Here is a 24,818-nt window from a genome sequence, read left to right on the forward strand (position 1 = left end):
TTAATCAAGTCACGTCATTTCAGATTAAACTGGCAATGACACTTTTATTTTTTCCCCCCACTCTGTTTACCATATGGAAAGTGACATTCAGATGGATAGGGGAGACAAATGAAGCTCTGGACAGCATCCATATTTTTTTCCTGCCTTCAGGGAAGCCATTTAGAAAGGCGTGGTTGACTAAGTGATCTGATGTAATCTGGCTGTGGACTGTAAAATGTTTGAGCAAGATATTTAAGGATGAGGGACAAATTATGTAGGTGTAAGCTGCCAGTAATTTTATTTTTCAATGCATCACTTTGATTTTGGAATATCGTTCTGATAATTGCCAGTTTTAGGCTTATTTTACAAGGTTTTTATATTGTTTTGTACTACATTTGGGACATGGGCAATAACTTCAGCATGCTTTACACACACCACGGCAACTGTCCTCAAGAAAAGTTAGAGGGCAGTTTGTTCCCAAGTGTAGGTAAAAGTTAACCCCCCACCCCAATTCCTGCCAATATGTGGAGGAGTGTGGTTTGTTACTTGAAGGTGCTGCATGGGGATTCATACCGTGATGCACACATGGTGCAAGTTTGTGGCCTCTTGGCTAGGAAGCTACGCTCCGAGGGCGATTGGCAACCTGAGTCTAAGCCAGGCGTAAATAGACACCACAGCACTCAGAGGCTCTGTCACTCAGGGACAGCTGGTGTAATTACAGAATCCCTCAGCCATCACATATAATGTAGACAACACACTGGTGCACGTGTAGACACGGGCACACAGAAACATTAGCTCACACACTCGCGCTCCCGTGGCCAGATAAGTGACAGCGTGCTGACCTTTATGTTGAGACTTGCTCATAGTTTAGCGAAAAGGTTGAATTAAAGAGGCGCTGCTTAAATCCTTGAAGCCCACGGCTAATATAATTAATTCTAATTAGATTAGCATTTAGCTGCCTTAGAAAAAAAAAAAATGGAGTGGGAGAGAAGACCTGCCGTTTTATGCGATAATGCAGTCTTGGATAAGGGCCCTTTTTAAAAGTGCTGTGCAGTTATGTGGGTTTGTGTAAGGGACAAAGTAACAGCCTCATGCACCAGAGCGGGGGAGTTGCAGTATGCTGAAAACATGTTTAATACTGTAGTGTTTTGTAGCGTTTTTGTAGCGTGTTTATCTGATGTTGGAGTGCACTCTGCATATTCACCATGTATTCCCTCTATGCAGAAGCAATGCTGAAAAGGCTAGTGCTATTGGCTCTGTCTTGGGGAAGTTGAGGCTTGAAGATTCCTGTTATTAAAATTACATTAGATTCACCAAATGCATCACCCGTTCACTTTGTTGTGAAATGTCTGATCTTATTTTTAGGATTTCCTTAATAATATTGTTACTTACTTCCATGCCCTGTACATCGGTGGCTTTAGTATCTGGTATGCAGTATGTAAATAAAAGCAGAATACAATGATTTGCAGATCTCATAAACCCATATTTTATTCACAATAGAACAATAGAAAACATCAAATATTTAAACTTTTAAAACATTTTAAATAAAATGTAGAATTTTAAGAAAAAGCTTTGCTCATTTTGAATTTGATGGCAGCGACACATCTCAAAAACGTTGTCAGGGCCATGTTTATCACTGTGTAGCATCCCTTATTCTTTTAACAACAGTCTGTAAACATCTGGGAACTTGGGAGATCAGCTGCTGGACTTTTGGGAGAGGAATGTTTTCCCATTCTTGTCTAGTTTAGGATTCTAGCTGCTCAACAGTCCTGGGTCGTCTTTGTCGTATTTTTCATTGCATGATGCATCAAATGTTTTCACTTGGTGAAATGTCTGGACTGCAGGCAGGCCAACTCAGCACCTGAACTCGTCTACTACAAAGTTGTGCTGATGCAGTAGATCCAGTATTTTGGATTAGCATTGTCTTGCTTAAATATGCAAAGCCTTCCCTGGAAAAGGTATCATCTGGATGAGAACACATGTATGTTGCTCTAAAGCCTGTATATACCTTTCAGCACTGATGGTGCCTTTCCAGATGTGCAAGCTGCCAATTCCATCAGCACCAAGCACTGATAGCAAACCAGATGATCTTTCTCCTCTTTAGTCTGCAGGATGTGGTGTCTGTTTCCCAAAACAAATTTAAATTTGAGATTTATCTGACCACAGAACAGTTTTCCACTTTACCTAAATCCATTTTTAACTAAGCTCTGGCAGAGAAAAGACAGTGTTTCATGTTCACATATGGCTTTTTCTTTCCACAACAGAGCTTTAATCTACATTTGTGGATGGCAAACTGTGTTCACAGACAGTGATTTCTGAAGGTGTTCCTGAGCCCACGCAGAATGCAGCGCCTCATGAGGGGCCAAAGGTCACAGGCATCCAGTTCTGACTTTCAGCCTTGTTGCTTGCACACAGTGTCCATATTCCCTCTTTGCTGCTACAGAAGTTTCTCTTGATGAGGTTTTGTCTGATGCTTGTAAATTTAGCTCTTTTAAGGATACTGCCTTTAATGCTGTAAGTTGCGGGCATACCTGCAGTAACAAAAGGACTTAAGGGCTTGCCCAACAGTCAATATTAATATGGAGTTTTTCTCAAGTGCTGCTTTTTTCCCCTAGCTAATAGATTTTATTTAATCTTGTGGTCAGGCCATTACCCCACCCTTGTCCAGTCACTCTGGGAAAGGGTAGAGACTTCCTAATTTCCTCTCTTCAGATTGCCACTGAGACAAGAACCAGAAACGGCCTTGAACAGCACAGTGAGCCTGACTCATTCAAATTTAGAAATGTGGATTTTTGGGGTAGGAGCTGGGATGACCATCATGCCTTCTCTGTTGATATAAGCCTTTGATGGATGGATGGTAATGCCTTTATCTCTAGATGCAGGACATGCTAACTTTTGTGGTTCTTCTGCATGGTGGATGAGCTGTGTTTCTTGGTGCCCATGTTGGCACAACAGTGTGAAACGAGAGCCAGTAGTGGCTGTATATTTAACCGAGCTTTTCTGGATTCTTTTTTCATTGTCGTCACTGTGCAATAGTGAAAGGCCCTGACTTTTCCTTTGTGTCGCTTGGCACCGACTAATGCTGCTTTAATTATTGGCTGCATTTTGCATCATTTTGCTCTTTCTAGTTTTCCCACACTCCCACCGCTCCTCCCGCTGCCAGCTTTTGTCCAATTATAATGGCCTTAGCTGGTGTGCAGCTGTGCAGCTCGATTTTTGCCCGTGTCTCCAGCAGCATTCAGCTGACCCAGTAATGGAAGGGTTGTGTGAGGAAAGGCTGGAGGCAGAAGGACTGCAGAGCTGCAGCTTAAAACAAGCCTCCTTAGACAAACAGCGTGGATCTTCTGTGGAGAGTGGCTTTGAGGAATAATACAAAAAATACCATCAGTGAGAAGAAAGAGGAAACATGAAATAAGGCCAGAGTGCAGCAGCATTAGCTGCAGACAACAGTAAACCTCTGCTGCCTCGAGCATATCCCAGCTCTGTTTGTTGAAGTGACCTCGAGTGACTTTGGATGTGCTGTAGTACTTTGTCTAGATGGCATCATAACCTAAGAAGCTTGTCTCTTAAGCTTTTAAAGCTTGTCCTTGCTGCCCAGTACTTCTCCTTTCAAGTCATAATATAGACTATAAAAAGATGCAGTCTTTTTCAGCAATGACAAAACAACAAGGTCATTGCTGACAGACATCATCTCTACTTGTCCTTCATAATCTCTGTGATGGACAAGGTCATGCTGAGGGATTTAAAAGTATAGTTTAATTCAGTTGCAACATGAGAAAAATAAACCAGTACAATATGCTGACTGCCCCAGGAGCCAGAAATGTTTACAGAGCCTTCATCCATGTTGAGATTTTAGATGTCTAGTCTTGCCCAGTATATTATGTAATTTTAAAAAGTTCAGACTCTGCATATAAAAAGCAAAGCTCCACCTGCCTTTAAATTTTGATGTTTAAAGGTTATTTCCTTGTGCAGCAGACAGCCTCCAGAATCTTTTCTGTTGAAGTCTCATTCTGGCTGTGTGACAAATCTGGAGACAGTATAAAAGATAGACATAGTCATCGTGACACCACACATTGGGTTTGGATGCATTTTGGTTTGGTTACCTCTATCCATACATGCCAAAACTGTTTTTGTTTTTTTGTGTACCAGTCTATAAACATGCTTTTTAATGCTATAAAATTGTATATTTTTTTTAACATGGGAGTCTGAGGATTGACTTCAGTTTTTCATCTTTGGCGGTTGCATCTTGGACAAACTCCTAACCTCCTCCAATGTGTTAAAACTGTACTTGAATTTCAAGTCGCGGGGAGCTAAATTGAGCAAATGGGGCTGTTGGTGCGACAAAATCACAACAGGCATGCTTGAAGTTGCGCTCCTGACCTAGTACGCTGCCTTATTTCTCAGGAGGATTCATCCCAGATCACCAGTGATGATCCTCGGCATAAAAGTCTGGTTAGTTTGAAATGCAGGTTGAAGTTTGTGGTCCATGGTCAAATCATCAGTTGGTCAGAACGGCACGCCTACAGAGCAATATGAAGATTGGAGCGTTGGAAGTAGGCCTGAGGTATACAAAGAGATGACCTTGAAGGGGATAGATGCTAATCTAAATTGGGCTGGGTTTTGCAATGTGCCTGAACTTCATGAGTCCACTGTATTGGTTCTTCTAAACCTGAGGCAGCGTGTCAGTCTATGTACATTGTTTCTAAAATGTTTTGGCCATGGTTTATCTCCTGTGTGTGTGTGTGTGTGTGTGTGTGTGTGTGTGTGTGTGTGTGTGTGTGTGTGTGTGTGTGTGTGTGTGTGTGTGTGTGTGTGTGTGTGTGTCTTTAAAATACAGCATCTTTAATTGCTACTATTTATAAAAATGAGCCAAAATTCCATTGTTAAAGTTTCAGCTGAATACTTTTTCCATTCCTGGAGATACATGTATCCTGACCTTCTATGTAGTCATTGTGATATTCCATTCTTGTAAGACCTAAAGTTAAACAAAATCCAGACCTTGTAATTACATAGATATCTGAAGGACAGTAATAGACATAACCAGTGGCTATGGCAGATGGAGGCTGGACACCATCAGCCTAACTGACAGGCCTGCATCAAGAGAAGCAGGAGGTGGAATTGTGTAACCTTAGAAGAATTTACGTGTGTGTGTGTGTGTGTGCGTGCATGTGTTTCACGTGTGTTCAGTCTCATGAATTTGATTTATGCATGTCCATTCCAACACTTTTCCAGCTGCAGGAACATTTCCATTGTCAGGCGTTAATCCGTAGTGACTTTCAGCTCCTGTCCCCTTGTCATGTCCGCGGGGAATCTATGTGAAGAACAAGGCTGGAATGTCAGGGGCCTCAGCCGAGGACCTTGACTGTGACCTTCTTTTGTTGTCATCTGTATACAGAGTAGTAGATCTGGAGATATTGCCTTGTCTGTAAGTTATAGAGTCAGGAAAATCGGATTAAAATAATGGGAAAAACTTAGGATTAAATGTAAAGCTCAGTAGGACTTGAGTCCCAGCCTTTAGTTTCTGGAACGCATTATTTATTTATTTATTTTAAGTGAAAACGAGTAGAAAATTAAACTGAACACACACACCCATCTTTCCATGTGTTTGTGTGGAAAGGGAGTGCAATTTAAAATTGCATGCACAGACGGCAGAATAGAGGGAAAGCAACTAAATACAAGATTGTTTTGTTATCTGGGCCACGTTTGGCTCAGGAGGATTTGGTTTCTGTCTTTGGGCAGACATGCTGGGAATCTGCAGCACAGGAGAGAGGATGAAAGAAGCAAAGGGAGCGAGTGGGGTTTCATCTTGTGTACAATCACAGCTCTGCCGTTCCACTGGAAGTGCTGATCAGGCGTCAGTCTTGGCTAAATGTTGTCCTTATTCTTGCCAAGTGAAACTTTTACAAGTCAAGCCTTGCATTTTTTTTACAGGCTGCTTGCAAAATGTTAGGTGGGACTGAGCATGCTATGACTACCACCCTCCTTCTGTGAGTGGTTGGGGAGGGGAATGATGCCAACCAGAGACAGGAAGCTGTCATCCAGTCTTTAAGAGGCATGTGATTTATCAGTGCTTTGTTGGTGTGGTTGCACACAAATGCTGGCAGTGTACTGGTGAGCTTTCAGCCCACACATCAACACAATGCTTTGATCAGATACACCCATAGCACAGTCTCCCTCACTGAGTCACAGCATATCTGAAGCCATGTGACTGTTCAGGTTGCTTTCAGTTATAGTCATCTGTTGTCTACAGGGAATAAGGGCAAAGTCCAACATACTCAGTGTCATGCGGTACATCACAGGTGTCAAATAAACCTAAAAGCTGCAATAAAACCTAGTTATGTCATTTGTTGCAAGTAGAATATGTGTAACGCCAGGTGGTTAAAGCTAAGCTGTGGTTTTTAAAATGGTTTTATTTTTATAGCTTTTAACAAAGTGGCTAGCTGGAATTCAAGGTCACAGCTCACTTTATGTCATTACCTGAAATCAGGCTTTGAAGTATACATATTTAATCCTGCCGCACTTTATACTCCCACAAAGGGCACAAATAAAAAAAAAAAAAATCTGTGATAGCATCAGCTGGTGCATGTATTGATACTGCAGTTTTTTTTTTTTTTTTTTTTTTTAAAAAAACCTTTTTTAACAGTGACTATAATAAACCAGCCATTCACTTCCATTTAACAGTACTTGTGAATGGCATGTACCGCCGCAGTCCAGGCATATTGAATTTACCGTGCACTTGCTCACTTCAAGTGCTTTCAGTTGCCTGCTGTAGTTTTGTTCTGTGTGGGATTTTACAGAAACGATGAGAAACCCCTGCCCATTCAAACTGCAACACAACTGAGGACAGCTGAAATGTGTCATAATCCATCACATCTGTAGCTTTGAGAATTCATCGATCAGCTTGATCAGCTGGAAAAGGTTTTGGCAACTGTTTGCCAGCCATATATTTTTTTTTTCAGCTTTAGAGAGCTAAAAATAAATGTCCAGTTACTAAATTGAATCTGAGTGCACAAAAAGCATACAGCACGTAGCTCAAACTAACATCATGACAAGATGCTGCTGGGAATACATGTCTAGATTTCCGAACCAAAGAAATGCAGATAAGACTGTGTGAGTCAACCATTTTATTTAGCCTTTCTTCTAAATGTGTAGAGATTGTCTAAATGTTGTAGCTAATTGGGCTTCCTGCTAATATCGGTCATCACATAAATCTTGTAACCCTGAGTCAACACGGCAAGCTGTCTACTGGGAAATTTTACTTCCACAAAACTAAGACCTTTCTTGACAAGATGATTTAGGTTCCAAAAAAAAAAAAAAAAAAGCACATACAGTGTCTTCACAACCATGTTGAACTGGCACACTCACATGCATGCATGCACACATACAAACACACACACATGCAGCTGATGTCAGACTGCCCCGAGCATCTCCCTCTCTCCAGCTTATGGTATAAATATTCATCGAATTTGCAGACTTGTTACATGTTTCTTCAGTGAAGGTCAGAACAGAGACATGCCACCAGCGATGCACATTTTGAATTTGTTAAAATGCATGATTCCCAAACACATGTGACTGAAGCTGTTACATTCTGGACATTCATGTGTAACTTTTCATTTCTTGCATTAGCGTGAGTCACAGTTCAAATTTGGCTTCTTGTTGCACGCTTCATTACACAGACTGACATAGCAGCTTTAGAGACAGTACCTGATACAGTATTTAAAGTTTGTGGTTGCCAGTTCTCATATTCGTATCCTCCTGCTCCCTCTGCAGGAGTTGTTTGAAGGCCGGGACCTTGACGGGTTAGGAGAGCAAGCAACAGACGCACAGACCAGACTGACAGACATCTGCAGCGGCGCAACGGGTAGCAGCATGTCGTCCATACCGGAATACTACGCTGGCAAGAATGTGCTGATCACGGGAGCCACAGGCTTCATGGGAAAAGTGTTGGTGGAGAAGCTGCTGAGGTCCTGCCCTGAGGTCAAAGCCCTCTACATCCTGGTTAGACCCAAAGCTGGGCAGTCCATGCAGCAGAGGGTCAGCGATATGATGAAGTGCAAGGTATGAGCTAAATGTGCATAATGTTCTGACTAGATGTGCAAAGATATTTGGCAGATAGGGTGCTCTAATCTTCTTGGAGAACCCGCCAAATTTCTTGTCGTCTGTCTCTTCATATTATCTCAAATTGACTCCATGAAGTGGAGATTGGCGCTCTATTGACGGCCAAACCATCTGTTGCAGGTCATCTTGTTCTTCCTGTTACTAAAGATGGAAAAACATTTAATTTATTTTAGTTATTAAGCACCAATTCTCAGCAGTAGTCATCTCCAGGCACTTTATATTGTAAGGTAAAGATTATAGAAAATCTATATAGAGAAAAACCTTATTCAGAGCAGCATGGTGGTGCGGTTACTGGGGTTAGGTTAAATGCAGATTCTAAATTGCCCATAGGTGTGAATGTGAGCATGAACGGTTGTATGTCTTTCTGTGTTAGCCTTGTAACAAGCTGGCAGCCTGTCCAGGGTGTACTTTGCCTCTCACCCTATGTTAGCTGGGATAGGCTCCAGCCTCCCCTGTGACCCTGAAAAGGATAAGTAAAAGAAAATGGACGGATGGACAAATATTCACTGTTTAATTTGACACTTTTTTTTTATGTGTGCAACAGCTTGGGGAGACATGGTTTGTAACTAACTGCAGTCATTAATATTTCCTGAAGCTTTTCTCAGAGGCTTTTGAAGCTATAAGAATGTTCTTAATGAGGAAATGCAACAGTCACTTTTTAAAAAGTACTTCTGTAAAGCCAACATGAATTAAACCAGGTGACATTTTAGTACATGTATTTGACACTGTATTCAAATCACCAGCTGTAAGCATGTTTGCAGAGCGATAGATATTTGCCTTTGAATTATAGCAGCAGATTGTGTTGCCATGGTGAAATAAGCTTAATGACATGAGAAGTCCGGCCCCCGGTCTCCAGAGTCCAGCAGTTCATCTGTGAGCTTCAGCAGAGGCATCGAGACTGAGAATATATGGAGTCAGATATGAAAGGTTAACAAACAACTTTTATTGTCACATACGCCTGCATGTAGTGAAATTTAGTCTGCATTTAACCCATCACGCATGCAGCATACACACAGCTCCCCATGCGGAGCAGGGGGCAGCTGGAAAGTGCCCGGGGAGTAACTTTTGGGGGGGCGGGTCCGAGGGTGCCAGTCCGAGGGTGCTCTGGGGCTTTTTCCCCCTGATGGTTCAAGATTCCAGATGATTCCACATGGTTTTCAATCCATTCAAGGGTGGAAATCCCATTTTTCCAGTACACGCCAGTCCGGGGATTCAAACCAGCATCCTCAGTCACAAACTGCACTCTTCTCCTCTAGGCCACCAGTCCCCCCAACTAACTGAAATGGATGTTATCTAATTTAAAGTACAGATGGCTTAAAGAGGAAAATAGTATAGAATAGTTGGTCTGAGAGGATTTTGTTGTTCGGTATCACTGGAATAGGTTGGGGTCTTTATCCTGTGATAAAACATTATTTCTATCCTTATGAGCGTGCTCTCTTTTAGGATGATGTAATTTCTTTCCAGTAGACTTAAGGGATTAATACCAGGTTGCATTCAGGGTTTTTCCTGCATATAAAACAATTTGGTACCCACCCACCCCCCAAAGAGGTCAACATCAGGACTCAAATATGAAATGCATTTTGTTTATTAAACTGCCAGAAATATTAGGAAAATGCAATGACTTATGTAAAGTAAAAGGCCATTTGACCAAATGTGCTTTAATTAGTCACCCCTGTGTATCCAGTATGTTTTGAGCAGTAGAAGATGAGTGTGCAGTGGCTGGATAATGAAGGCGGGAGGGTTTTAGGGCAAAGGATGTCCTAAGGACAGAGGGATCAGAGAGAGAAGCTGTGGGTTGAGAGGAAGTAGGTGAAGGAGACAACAGCAGTGGGAGGAAGAGCTCCAAATATGTGGCGTCAGCTGTATCAGCAGCAAAGCATGACTCAACAAAAACCTCCAAACTGTTTTCGACTTAATGAGGACCAAAGCATTGATGCTGGCTGTGTGTCGATTTGCTCGCGCACAGGCACTGAACGCTCGGGCTTCTGCTCTCTGTGTGCCGTCAGCCTCAAACTGTCAGTACACCTAAGAAAATCACACCTTCTCTGTATCACTCCTCCTCCCTGTGATGGCATCTATTTTTACTGCTCTCATTGAACTTTGCTTCTGCATTCATTATTCTTCTCACTGCCGTGATGGCAGCGGAGCAGCAGTTTGAGAATGTGTACCTTAACTTAGCACAACACTTGCTTTCGCTGTTATTCCTCCCTCCTCTTGTCAAGGTGACTGTGATGCCTCTGCTTCAGAGAATGCCTCTCACCATGTAATTAGTTCACTCTGACACAACAGTGCTGGAAAAGTGCCAGTTAACACCCTGTAATTTAGGCTTTAGCAGAAATGGGGAGAGTGGGCGACATGGAGAAGAGTTTCAAATACGCGGGCCTCCTCTGCTGTGGCTCTTAGGGGAGAAAAGCATCAGGGATGATCAAACGGTTTATTTGTCGACATGTCAGCAACAGAGCTGCATAATTTGTATGCTCAGAGGTATCTTAGCTTGATTTAATGCTGCAAGTCTATAAGCCTAAACCTGAAAAAAGTCTAAGGTTCTTGGATTAAAGAGTACTTTTAAGCTCAGGTTTTAGCTGTTGTGCAGACTGTAAGTTTCAGTTTGTAAGATTTATGTACAGAGTGCAATTTAGCGTCGCCCACGCCAGAGGGGGCGGACACAATTCATTGTTCTTCATTGACTTTGCATTGCACAAAGGTGCCTCCCCGTCACATCCATCTCCTAGCAAAAAATAAATAACTAAATGCCTGAATGCTGCAGTGTGGTGGGATGCACTACAGAATCGGCTCACTCACTCACTTCGGGTCATATTAAATGAAAGATTGTTTCAAAAATGTGGCGCATTCCAAGTTTCTGAAAGGAGAAGTATCCAGGATGTGCTCAGCGTGTTGTTTCACAGTCAGACTCATGCCTCTCGTCACACCCAGTTTCAAAACACCAAGATGACGACGGCAGAAATGTTCAGCTCGAGGCTGGGTGACCTCACGAGGGCTGCACCTGACACACATACTGTCTGTGGTTGCATATTGTGGGTTTCCCTCTAGTAGATGTGGTTTGCCACACATTTAACTTAACAAACAGGTGATCGCGCAGACCCCTGAGGTCATTTAGTCCAGTTTACTGCAGAACAAATTACTTCAGTCTGCTTCAGTCACAGCTGTTGTCAGTTACTGTTTTCAGTCATTGCCTCCCTTTTTATGGCATCAAATAACTAGTTATAATCAAACTTACCAAGAAAAATGAGAATTTGATTAAATATCAGTGTTATAAGAACTACCTAATTAACAGAAACCATCTTTGGGGACATTTATCTAAGGTGTACTTTGACGTTTTGCTTTGGCTCATGTCCCATTTTGTAACATGAAGGAGGCGGGGTCAGTAACCTGTAATGTCAGTCAGACATCAGCAAATAATCAAGATGTTTTGGCTTCTCTTTTAGGGTGCTGTCCGTTTGTCCATTTTTTTATATACAGTCTAGAGCACTTCATCTTCTTTAGTGCAATCAGTCAATTATAATGAGCCAGTTTGATTCTTTACTGTTGCCAAATTAGCTGAATGAGTTAACAGGACAATTTCAGCCTAATGAGGACTTGCTAAATTGGATGAGTGAAGCCATGTATGATGATTGGGTCCTGGAGGAGTCACTGGGAAACCCCACAAAGCCACAACAGACTTGAGTTGTTTGCAGCAGATCTTTGTCGCGCAACAGCATCATGTAGATGAGTAAAAATCAGTAAACTCAAAACAAATTTTTTGTAAATTATAACAATTAAAATTTCTGAAATAAAAAAAAAAAAAAACATTTCACCCTATTGTAAACCATTTAATTCAGGCGTTTAACTCACTTAACATGTCAGTGTGACCTATCTTCTACTTGTCTTTGCAATATTTCCCTGCAACAGTTTTCCATTGGATTTGGCATCAGTCTAGTAATGTCTGCTATCAGGTCACTGCTTGATGCTCTGCCAAGTACAGGCTCACTCATGCTCGGTCCGCATTCAGAAGTGATGTCATTAAATTTCCATGACCGAGCCTCAAGTACTAATTGGTATTCATGCAAGTCCTCGGGTCAGTATTATTCTGTTCAGAATCGGGATAATTCATGAAGGAGAACCGTGGCTTTGTCTCTCAAGTAGCCTCTCCTCTCCTCCTTCAAGCCAGGCCAGTATCTTTTCTTACCACCTGTTGCTAGGTAACAGCCAAGAGATCTGTCCCATTGTGTTTTTCAAAGGATGCGATCAGACGAGCTGCCCCGAGCAGGAAAAGGACAAACCGATAGGAATCTCATTGTTTCTGTGCGTCTCCGCTCGACTCTGACATTTAAGCTCCGTCTGTCTCTTTCTGTCTGTGCCGAGGCTTCTTTAATTCACTGGAAACATTTAGACAACTGCAGCTCTTGCTGCGGCACCGGGCGCTGACTGGCACGTCAGGCACTTGATAAGTAGGCCTCTGGGTACAAAAAGCCCCTCTCCTGCTCTGTGGCATGCTTTTCCCACCCAGTAGCAGGCTGTCAAAAACCCAGCCATAGTCTTTGAAGCTGTACAGCATACTGCAGGAACCAGCTCTGCAACTGTGAAGGATTTGCTCGGCTGTCAGCTGAAGAGGTGGAAAGTGGAATGCTTTGGGTAGGGAGAGGGATCTTGTGGAATTTAGCCGACAAGGCAGGATCCTGTAGGGCGGAGGTGGTTTGCTCTGTAGTCCTGCTTGAGAGGCTGTTCAGTGATCAGTGTGGCAGCTGGAGCACAGATGGCTCTAAATGATCATAAATGTTCTGCCTGCATTAGGATCATCCGCAAGCTCTTCGGGAAAGAGACAGAATGTTTAGAAATTAAACCATTACTTGACCAACAATCAAGTAAATTTACAATAAATATTTTTTCTGTAATTTGGTGTAGTTTGTTTAATCCTAACGTAGCCAGCACAGATTTATTGTAAAGACCTAAAAAAGTGCATTTCAGCCAACAGAAATGTTTTCAGATGCCGTTCACCTCTCTCAGTGCTATCAATTTAAAAACACACTGTCCGTTTTACTTTGCATTACTAATGCTCATTCCCCTTCTGTGATTATAATGTGGTGTTTGCCCACCGTATTTGTTCCAACATGTTGTAATGGGCTGATAGGCAGCAGGGCAGGCAGGATGTTGAGCTAGTCATATAATGAACAGATGTTGTGATGTTGTCACCTCCACTTATCCCAGCAGTTTCCAATTCAAGGTGTGTGTGTGTGTGTGTGTGTGTGTGTGTGTGTGTGTGTGTGTGTGTGTGTGTGTGTGTGTGTGTGTGTGTGTGTGTGTGTGTGTGTGTGTGTTTGCACAGGAAAGTGTCAAGAAAATGGGCAGTTTTCATGCATCACCTGTTGGCATTTTATTATTGCTTTTCCTTACATGTAACATTATCAAAATGGAAAATATTTATGACAAATTAAGAATATTAATTTCCCAAACCAGTATAGTTGTATTTTATTTATTTTAAACGAGGCCAGCTTGCGTCATTGTCGCAGGTTGTCATCACCCTTCACTAGTTTTTGGTCTGCGCAGGCATAAAAATAAAGAGAGGTATTTGTGTGATTATAGTGTGTCGCACTTTGATGCATAATAAGATGCCTGGAGTACTTCAGCTTAAGCCATGGACGTCATGGACTGCTGGTTCAAAGAAAATAAAGTCACACCTTTGTCTACATGGAGAGTTAAAAATATTAGGGCATGTTCCAACACAATGCACCAGCATACCAGCATAAAGATCACAATTCAGCTGTGACGATTTATCACTCCTTAAAAACAGATGACATCTGTGTCTTGATTGAAATGCAGATAATTGTCTTCTAATTAAGTCCCAATGTGAAAACAGCCCTGCCTTGTACCTGTGATTATGGATGTGGTCCTTGTTTGTCCAACTCAAACACCCTGTGCTGCGGTGCATCTCTCCTCTGTGGTCTTCAGTCCTTTGCCCATTATTACAACCTGATCTAATATAACTGCACTGTTATATTGATTTCCTCTTGTTTGCATCTGCAGCCAGGTGATCTTTCTAGCAGTATAAATATTCATGTTTTATTGATTGCCACTGTCCCTGACGGGCAGCTCTGAGCTTTTACTTGTGGAGCTACGGATGAAATTCGTGCCAGCTGTCAGCACACCTGAAGCATCTACCTATCACTCCCGAGAAAATGTCAGCCTGTTCTTATCCTGCTTCCCACTGTTAATTCCCGAATTAGTGCTTATTAGCTAAATCCTTCAGTTAATGTTTGCCAGTGTGCATGACAGTATGTTTAAGGTGTGTTGAGCTCTGTTTAAACAGCAGTCTAAGGATGAGAATGCAGAGAGCGACTTGGCATTTGCTGTTCTGAGTCATAAATACAGACTAGGACTGTTCAGGGGACACGATATGGCAGCCAGCCTGGCCTTTTGCAAGGCATTTGCTTGGCATGCAGTGTAGCAGGCAAACAGACTGAGAGGTGACCAAAAGCGCTACCACCCCTCCCCCAAGAGAGAGTGAAAATAATTGCATGTAATTAGTTCACAAATTAACTCAGGTTTATGAAACAAACAGCATGATAAATGTTGCTGGTGAGGGGGTGATGTAGACATGCATAATGGAGACGCTGATCTTCTGGGGAGTATTGTAGCCCTGCTCAGTTGTACGTTGTGCTTAGAGTCTCTACATACATGCTTTCACAGATGTCTGTGGAGGGAGGCCCACTGAGATGTGAGGTAACACCATGTTGCTGTAGCCATAGAACCCCAATTAGTACCCCAAGGTGGTAGCCTGATTTATATTGCACCAATCTGGATTTTTATTAAAGCTTAAAGTTAGGGAGTGCATCCTCTCAGGTATGCCAACACCAAAAGTTGTAGCCAGTACCAGCCTGCTAGTGCTTATCTGGAGCATTTTTCTTAAATTGGCTTTAAAATAATCTGGGTGCTGTTTGATCCAAATGTCAAAGAAACAGGTTTGTGCTTCAGTTTTGATGAATGAAATTCAGTTATATTATTAGTCTGTTACTTAGTGCTATATATCAGATATCTGTGTCTGTTCATTGGACACATACAGGTTATAGATGCAGCTTTCTGTTAGTTGATATCTCAGCACTCCATCCTCTCTCCAAATGTGAGTGATGGCTTTGTAGCGATGGCCATCTTTTATATACAGTCTGTGGCTGTGGATAAGAAGAGAGTGGGTCGGTGGTTCGATTCATGGCTCAAGATGTCTGCATATTGAAGTGTCATTGAGCAAGATGCTTAACCCCAAATTGCTCTGGATGCATCCATTTTTGTGGGTGTGGGAGAGGGGGAGAGAGAGCGAGATTGAGAAAGCACTTCAAGGAATAGAATAAAGTGCTGTACTTTGATTGGATGAACGTGGCTTGTGGTAAAGGAGCTTTAAGTGCTTAGAGTACAAAACAGTGTCTAAGTACCAGTCCACTCAGCCATTATACACCACATTAACTTTTTGTCTGCCTTCATTTTATGTCTTATAATCTTAGCCTTCAAAAACTGCCACAAGTATTCTTTATTTAAAGAATCATCATAAGTGTTGTGTAAACTATTCATATTCTATACTGTATCACTGCATTGTTAAGCATGTTTAACTTGTAGTGTTTGTCACCCAAGCCATTCTTATAGCCTTGGAAATTTAGGTATAAGACCAAGGGGCATGGTAGGGCAACCTGAAGGGACTGTTTTTTCTCTCTCTCTTTTGCATTTTGGTATTGGATTTACTAAAGCTGTTTAATATTGTATGAACAGCTGGAGGAAAGCAAAGTCAACAAATGGAGCTTAACTAAAGAACAAAAACACATGGTTTCAGATTTGCCCAGGTCAAAATGAATGCAGTCCTGGTTTTATGTCAGCAAAAGGGGCAGAGAGGGTCACAATCTGCAGCACCTGTGTCCTTAGAAAAACTTTAAAATCAGCGTAAAACAGGAAAAATTTTCCAAAGTGTTGCCTTTTAAGATTATATTTTAATTGTAAATGGAAATATTATTATACAAGTTGGTGGATGGACAGCAGGATGTTTACTGTAGTACTGTGTTTCTCTGTGGGAACTGTGAGGAAAATGGAAAAAACATTTTAACGCCTCTCTTTGTGCATCTTTCAGTGGTTCTTATTTGTATTTGAACAACACTTGAGGGCTGACTGATCATCCTTACTTTCAGAAAAAAAAATGACTTGAGACTGGAAAGCAAAAACAGACCTTTTTATTTTTTCCAAAAATATTTTTATTATTTTACCAAAAAAACAAACTGATTAAAAGGAAACATTAAAAAAAAATCCAACAAACCACTCAGTTCAAACATGGGGATTGACATTCTTAAAAAATTAAAACAAGTCTTTCTTAGAAAAAAAAAATGCAAACAAAATATTTAAATTCACAAAAATGGACACTTTGTTAGGTACACCTTCTCAGTCCCAAGTTGGACCCCCTTTCCCCTTAAGATCTGTCTTAATTCTTGGTGGCATAGATTTAACAAGCTTCTGGAAACATTCCTCAGACATTTTTGGTCATTTGAGTGCAGTGAACTGATTGTCATGTTCAAGAAACCAGTTTGAGATGATTTGAGCTTTGTGACATGATCACACACAGTGAACATGGTCAGCAACAATGCACAGGTAGTGTGCAAAGAAAATATCATTGATACAAGGCAGGATGGATCCATGGTTTCACGTTGCTTATGCTAAATTCTGACCCTACCATCTGAATGACGCAGCAGAAATAGAGAATCATCAGACCAGGCAACGTTTTTCCAATCTTCTGTTAACCAACTTTGGTGAGCCTTTGGGAACTGTAGCCTCAACTTCCTGTTCTTTGCTGACAAGAGTGGCACCAAGTGTGGTCTTCTGCTGCTGTAGCTCATCTGCTTCAGGGTTTGACATGTTGTGCATTCAGAGATGCTCTTCTGCATACCTTGGTTGTAACAAGTGGCTGTTTGAGTTGCTGTTGCTTTACTGTCAGCTTGAGGCAGTCTGTCTGTCTCCTCTGATCTCTGGCATCAACAATGCATTTTCACCTACAGAACTGCCACTCGAGATTTTCACACCCCTTTCTTCCCCATTCTGATGTTCCATTTGAACTTCAGCAGGTCGTCTTGACCACATCCACATGCCTCTTTGCAATTATCTTTTGAATTAATCATCTTCTCACATGTCACTCTGACCTTTTACTGTTTGGACAAAACTATATGAGATTCCATCAGAGAGACCTTGTAGGCTGACGGCGCCTCGCTGCTGTAAATTCTCAAAAATAAAAGCTGGGATTCAAATGATGGTGAACTTTCCTGTGGCTAGCACAAACAAATGAAGGCCTAGGAAATTACCTGCAGCCTACAACAATATCTGTCACGTGTCTTCATTCACATATTGATTATCACTGAAATCAAACACTTAGCTTTTAATTTGACACCGTCTTTTTTTTTCTTTTTTTCAACAAAAAATCTGCTTACAGGGTGCAGTTGCACACTGATTTTGGGGGGTGGGGGTTGAAAAGAGGAAGTGTTGGAATTAATTATCGAGTGAACATGGCATTTATGGATGGGAAGAGAGCACAGCTAATTAGCTGTGGCATTTAATGAGAGCAGAAAAGCACACATAATCTTGCTTATGTCTCTCCTTTTGCTCTTGGAGGGTAATAAAATTCTCCTTCGCTCAGCATGAGGTCATTTTCTGAAAGACTGGAAGCCACCAGACACCAAGCCCAGAAACTCTGCATTTGCTGCCACTGTAAACCTGATTACTCTCGTCATATTGATCGTTTTAATTGAGTTGTGTATGGCGAAAGCCCAGAGCTAGACATGAGAAAACCCTCCATTTTCATTACTTTGCTTTAATGAGCTGTTCCCCACAATCTGTGATCAGTCCTCCCCTGAGCTCTTAAGAAGCTGTGTGCTTCAGGGCTGAAATAGCTGAATAGAAAGAGGGGGTATTGTCTCTCTTAAGCAAGTCGTGAAATTTAATGCCATTTAAAGGCAGCAATCACTGTAAGGTAAGCCAGAACTCTCGCTCCCACATACATATTAAGTAGTTTACTTTTTCCACCTACATTCATCAAGTTTTTTTTTTTTTTCTTGTATCCTGGAGCCTCCCAGTGCACAGAAAAAGACTCACCATTTTTGAAGCTAATCGGCATTAAGTCTGACACAGCAGCAAGCAGTATTTTTTTAGCTCCGACTGTGAGGAGGAGAGTGCTGAATGTAATGTGACACAGGATGGTAAAATGTGTGTTTTATATCAGTAGGAGAGAATTGGAAATGAACCCATTTTCTCCTTAATATGCTGACAGCTTCGGGGGTTAGGCACATCTGTCCTCCTTCACAGCTTCCCCATGAGAGTCCTCGCATTTCTGATTTCTCCCCAGGCTCAGCACCTCATGCTCAGTGTGGGCTTTGTCACTGAGGCAGACGGGAGAGAGAACCTCACTGGTATCTGAGAAATAATGATAGTTATCAGCATCCTTCACCCTGTCCAGAAGCTTTTGTGTTAAAGCTCACTGTCGGCAGCCCAGGAAGAGATTTGGTTTGGGCAAGATCCTCATATGTTATTATTTGACTAATTTAGACAGTGCATGCCAGGAAATGGAGGTCAGCACTGGAGGTACAGTTGCATTAATTGCTTCTTTCTGACACACTGTGGCAGACCTTCCCCGGCTAATATAAATTTTCCAGCACGTTTGTCTCAGATTGGTGGCATCCGGGGTACTCAGCAGGGAAAGCTGTAGAATTTCAGACTGGGATGCTCCAAAGGAAGAAACAGATTGCAGGAGAGGGGTTTCATGTATGTAAGTTTTGGTACGACATCAAAATACTTAATTTGTTTACTGATTAAAAATGGAGAGGCATCAGTGGGTATCTGTGCACCTCTTTTTCAAATATACACTCCTCTCCACTAATCTGACGTCTGAATGTGTCATGTGCTAATGAGTAACCTGAGTAACGGCGATTTTACTATAGCTGACTAACATTTATGAACCACTTCTGCACAGGTGCAGATTTGAATGCAGTCAAACCACTATTAAAATTCCATGCTTCCCATTCATTGTTTATGGAAGCAGCTGTGCAGTGCATTCTGGCCTTTTGAGCACCTCACACACTCACCCATTCATTTGAATGGGTGAGTGCATAAGCATTGGCAACCTTGCTTCTATATAGGAATATAACAGAATGCAGCCAGTGAAGTCGAGTCCCCTAGTGCAAAGGGAGCGCAGGTGAGTTGTGTTCATTAGTGCAGACTGACTCAGAATGATTGCAGTGCGTTGCCAAACTGTCTGCATTTTAAAGTTAAACTGTGCTAAAATAAACACAAAATAAAAATTTATAAGTGTTCAATTAAAGTTTAACTGTGCTAAACTTCATTTGAAAACCTTCACCAGTCTGTCTGAGAGTGACTGCAGTCAGTCTGAGTTGGACTGCGATTGTTTGGCCTTCTACGAGGCGACCCATGCAATTTGGGGGTGTTGCACACTCAGCCTCTGGGCAACCAGTTGGTTGCCGCAGCCCCTTGCAATCAATCACCTAATGCACAAAAAGGGAGGTTGCCATCCTAATTGTAGTCTGACTGAGGCATAAAAGACATGACTATTTTGGAGCAAGAACATGAGAAAAAAAATATATTTTTGGTGTGAGAAACAGCTTCTTTCAGTCTCTGTCCCAAAATAATCTCACGAAAGCCTCAAAGCTGCTCCTTCATGAACAAAAAGGTTCACACAGGACTAAATCCCAACCTCAAACTTCCACATTTGAGCATCAGCACTGCTCCAGAAACATCAGATCCATAGCTGTTAGAAGAGTTTTCTTTGTAACTTCAAAGATATTTCAAAATGTTTTTAAATTACAATTTTTATGGTAAAGTTTCAATGACAAGCTGAATGTCTCTGTATTTGTTAGATACCTGCTGCGTAAGACATCGGCAAGATCCATTCACACGGCATCTAAAGCGAGAGAGTTGCATGTCGTCGGTGTGAAAAGATTGAAGCCAGCAAAGTTATGCAGCCATGTGTTTGAAAGAGGCATTGGAAACATTCACGGTTTTTCATGCATTTGTGCATGTTGTGGAAGTCTTGTCAAACAATCTCAAGTTGTGCTGGAAAACATGTAAGAGAACAAAGACAAAAGGTGGTGACAGGATGTATTGCCACCTAGGTGACCTAACAGGATGTGTCTATAACTCATTCAAAGTGTAGCAGAGCTGTATGGAAACAAAACTGAGCTGTCAGTTTCAGGAGATTAGAAAAATAACACTCTGATATAGGAAAGATAATAGAGGAAGAGGGGGCACTTTGTTTAAAAGCATACTGACCCTTATGAGGTCCCCAGTTTACTGCTGGGTCCGCCAGTCTGTCAAAAAGGTCACGCTGAACCTCAAGTGTGCAAAGCATGCTTATCATTAGCTCTGCTTCACACTGTGTCCTATTGTGACCTGACATTTTGGCACCATAACCATCTGAGACAACACCAAAAAAAAAATAAAAACACTTCTCTCTCTATTTTTTTCCTCACAACCTTTGTGCATCTTCTTTTTGCTCACTTTGTGCCTCTTTCTTTGAACCTGTTTGCTCCCCGAGAACTGAGGAATTGCCCTGTGTGAGGGTTCCAGTAAAAAGGGAAAAAAAAAAAAAAGTGGAGCCCAGTTAAAGGGCAGTTGGTGAGAAGAGAGACTGTTCAAACGGCATCTCGGATTGCTGGGCTGAAAGTGGAGGAAAGTGCCATTAGTGTTGGGTTTCTGTGAAAGTCCGCACAGCGACTGCTTCGAGCACTCTTGATGGAGGTTTTATTGCCTATTGGGTCTTCAAAATAGCGCTCTACAGCACAGAGGAAGCACAGGTGATGACCACATTTAAACTTCTGTGGTTTAAACAGTCACTTTAGTTTTGGACCTGCTTGTTCAAGGCTATGACTTTGTTTCACTGGCCACAGGATGCAGCACTGAAACACTTGTATATCAGTGCAGCAGTGACTGTGGTGAGACCACCCCACCCCACCCCAGTGCGCTGCAAACTGGTGGGCTATTGTCTTGCTGTACAAGGCAGTTTGCTCACTGACACCCGTGGGTTGGAGAAGGGTGCAGTGGTAAATGCGGGCAGTGGAAGGCTGGCACAGGCTACTTATCACCCAAAGAGCTTTTTACAAAGCAAGGCCTCAATCCCACAATGCCATTCTCTGCCTTCACCCATAACAAAGAGCCCTCTGAAGCTCGCATTGTGCACCCTCTTTCACCCTTTTGACCCTGATGCACTTTCTCCTTTCTGGCTCTTTCTGTGATTAAACTTTTGAGTTAGAAATGCTTCAAAATATATTTTTGTCTGATAGATGGCCTACAGATGCTATGAGTTGGTGAGTTGTAGTCACAGAGTGCACTAAAACCTTTGAAGGAATCTAAAATAATACCAAGAGTGTGGGTGCTGTTTGCTGTTTCTGTTTAAGCCTTTAGGTTTCTGCGTGTTCGTTTCTCGAACAGGAATGACAAACAAAACAAACAGGAATAAGGAGTCCAAATATTAAATTTAATAAAGCCATTTCCAAACAGTTTACAGATTAATCCGGGTCAGAACTGCATACCATATTCGTGTGAGATGGCATGAAGTACTGGCGCTTTCTAATTCAAGTTACAGTTGTCATATAGTCACAGCATATCAGTCTTGATTACATCATTTACAAAACAGAATGTGGAAAACAGAGAATTTCAACAACAGGGTGACCTCGAAGTCTCCATTTCTATCATTGTGTAGTCTTCATCAGTGTGGCTCATTGTACAGTCAGAACACAAAGTTCATGATGACACAGAACATTATAAGCTTCTGTATTTTTAATCAGTTAAGTTATTTTCCAGACAAATTTCTCATGGAAGTAAACGTACGTAGGTAAATGTATGTAGCATATATCATATTCCAACACCTTTCATTTTTATCCTTTTCAAGTGTGCACCGTTGTCGTGGGCTGTGTAGTGCATGAAGACTACATTTCTGTGTGTAACTGAAGGTGCAGTTTCACACAACAGCACAAACAGCACTATCACAACAAAGTAACACTCACAGATATCATCCAGAACAGCACAGGAAGCTACTGTAAATCAAACCCTATGGGTAGGATGCAGCATAGATTCTGATGGAACTGTTACACATGAAAGCTGCATTTATTTTAATGGAAAATTTGTTTCAAAGCGCTGCAGCATTTTAAGTACAAATATTAGTGATGCTTCAATATCTGGAGTGACTGTCCTAATCAGAATATATTTGCGTAGTTTCTCTGCTGCTTCTTCTGCTTCTTCTACATGTCCTCCTTCACTACACCCATGAACCCTCTCTGTGGTCTTCCTCTTTTCCTTCTGCCTAGCAGCTCCATATTCAACATCCTTTTTCCAATAGATCCACTCTTCTGGTGGGACATAAAAGGGTTCCCAGGCTATCAGAGTGGCATCATCTTTCCAGGGTGTCTCATCCCCGATGGACATTCCTGAAAGTCCTCACCTCAGCTGCCTCCTTTCAATATGGGGAAGTGGCAGCTTTACTTTGATTATATAGCTTGCTGTACATTGCTGTAAACTTGGCCCACAGTAACCCAATCACTTCACTTTTCAATGTAACTTATATCCCCCGACAGCTGCTCTTGGGCCTCGTCACGTGAGCAGAGCAGAGCTCAAGGGCTTCAGGAAAGAAGAGTTTACATTTTGTTACATTTGTCTTCAGGGTAGACTGCTTCGACAGAAATCTGTAAAACCTGGTGATGAGGGCTGGGCTGGAATCCGGGTGTTTTTGTTTTTGTTGCTAAGCTGCGCAACCTCAAGAGGAAGTTGAACTCGGGTCACTACGTGACATCAGCGGCTCCTTGAATCATGCAGTAAAGGAAGGACAGTTTACGCAGTAAAGCCACGCTGATATTTTTGGAGAAAGCTGCACACACAGTCTCTTCTGCTCGTGCTCCCTGCAGACTCTGTTACTACCAGCTGTTGGCCTCGAGCAGAGGGAGATAGCACTACTATTTTCATTACATAACAATAACAGTGCTACACTAGCATGCAGAAAATGTCTTGCCCCCCACCCATTTCCCCTCAGATAGAAATGTTATGACAGTACATACTGTACACGAGGGCTTGCTCCTAATACGGGCAGTGCGGTGTACAGTATTTGGAGCGAGTAGGGTGGCATTAAAAACCGGAAAACTGATGAAGATATAGAGCATGAATGTAAACAGCTGTTTAAAGTCAACATCTGTCCTCTTAAGCAAGAAAACTCTGCTTACTAGGACAGCTGACACACACGGGGAAGCACTTTTATAAAAGAGAGCACACATTTTGATGCCAATCCCTTCGCTTCCCCTCTCACTCCCCCTTGTTTTCTTCTTCTCATCCTTTAATATCTATCTGTAAAAGGCCTTTTGAGCACAGCTGCTCTGTACAAAGACTATTTTATTTATTTATTTGGCAAAGCCAAATTTCCTGGTAGGAGCAGCACATAGAAATGCATGACATATGACTCTGCTGCCTTCAGGAAGCATCTCCTGGCTTGATGTGCTCGGCTCTCTGCAGGGTGTCAGGCAGCGAATGCAGTGCGACACATGAGCTGGTAAATGTAGACGAGACTTCATGTAATCCCCGCCTCCACGTTGGAATGTCGTCTGTGGCCCTCAGTCAGCAAATAGCAGTGTAAACAGGTGGAATAACACAAGCAGGCTTTGTGTTTCATTGTGAATATACAGTATAGTGCGGTGAGGCGGGCGCACAAATGTTCTGTGTTACCCTATCAGATACAGGTCAGAGGTTTACAGCCCTGATAGTGTTTTGTATAAAACAGGGACTGCATTTGTTTCTTTAGGGAGGAGATTACTTTTCCAAGTTGACTCACTGACCTGTGTGAGACATTTATCTGGAAACACTCCTTTGTCTGACTCAGATGGATAACTCTTGTTGGTCCAAGGCAGCCACACCTGCAGCCTACCTGGTTTAACAAGTAGTCCAGCCAGTAGTTGATGCCACTAATTAGTGAAAAATCAGCTTTAAATAAGACTTCATAATCAATTTATGCAACTCATTTATTGACTCGCATGGCTATAATTGGAATTAATGTTTTTACATGGCTTTGTGTTTCCATGTGCTGTTGTTTTTAGTAGCTATCGGTAAGGTTGGGCAGCAACATAATATACACTCACCTGGCACTTTACCAGGTTCCACCCTGTTAAAACATTTGACTGCTTTGATGGAGAAGTTGATTATTTGATGCCATTCAGCTGTAACTAATGTGTATTAACATGAAAAGTCTGCCGCTAATTATTTAAAGCAAGACATTTTTGTGTAACAGTGTAATCGTAAAATGCAGTTTTTAAATATGCAAATATAGCTTTCACTGTTGGCACGTTAGAGCCAACGGTTTTTACAGAGGGGGTTTGGATGATACCGTCAGCTGCCAGAATACATTTTCACCCTGGTTTTTGTTTTAAAAATACAAAAGAGCGCTTTTCTACTCGAGCACTCAAAGCAGTTTGTTATTACAAGCCTCATTCACCCATTCACACAAACACCTTTAACCTAACATTCACACACTCAAACAGATGCATCGGGGGGTTCACTATCAGTGTCTTGCCCAAGGGTAATTCAACATGCCAACATGTTGGCATGCGTTTTAGTTTAACTGGTGATTCTAAACTGGGTTTGGCATGAATTCAAATGGTTGTCTGTCTCTGTGTGTGTTAGCCATGCAAAATACTGGCAACCTGTCCAGAATATGCCCTGCC

General features: G+C 42.0%; 1 protein-coding gene across 1 annotated transcript in view; it reads left to right on the forward strand.

The window, feature by feature from the left end:
- LOC115773308 (fatty acyl-CoA reductase 1) overlaps positions 1-24,818 on the forward strand; it is a 55,911-nt gene that overhangs the window by 11,954 nt on the left and 19,139 nt on the right. The window contains exon 2 of the mRNA XM_030719946.1: positions 7,750-8,037. Within this exon, the coding sequence (XP_030575806.1) occupies positions 7,750-8,037 (288 nt within the window). The remainder of the gene's footprint in view (positions 1-7,749; positions 8,038-24,818) is intronic.

This window comes from Archocentrus centrarchus, chromosome 23, assembly GCF_007364275.1.
Source record: "Archocentrus centrarchus isolate MPI-CPG fArcCen1 chromosome 23, fArcCen1, whole genome shotgun sequence".
NCBI lineage: Eukaryota > Metazoa > Chordata > Actinopteri > Cichliformes > Cichlidae > Archocentrus > Archocentrus centrarchus.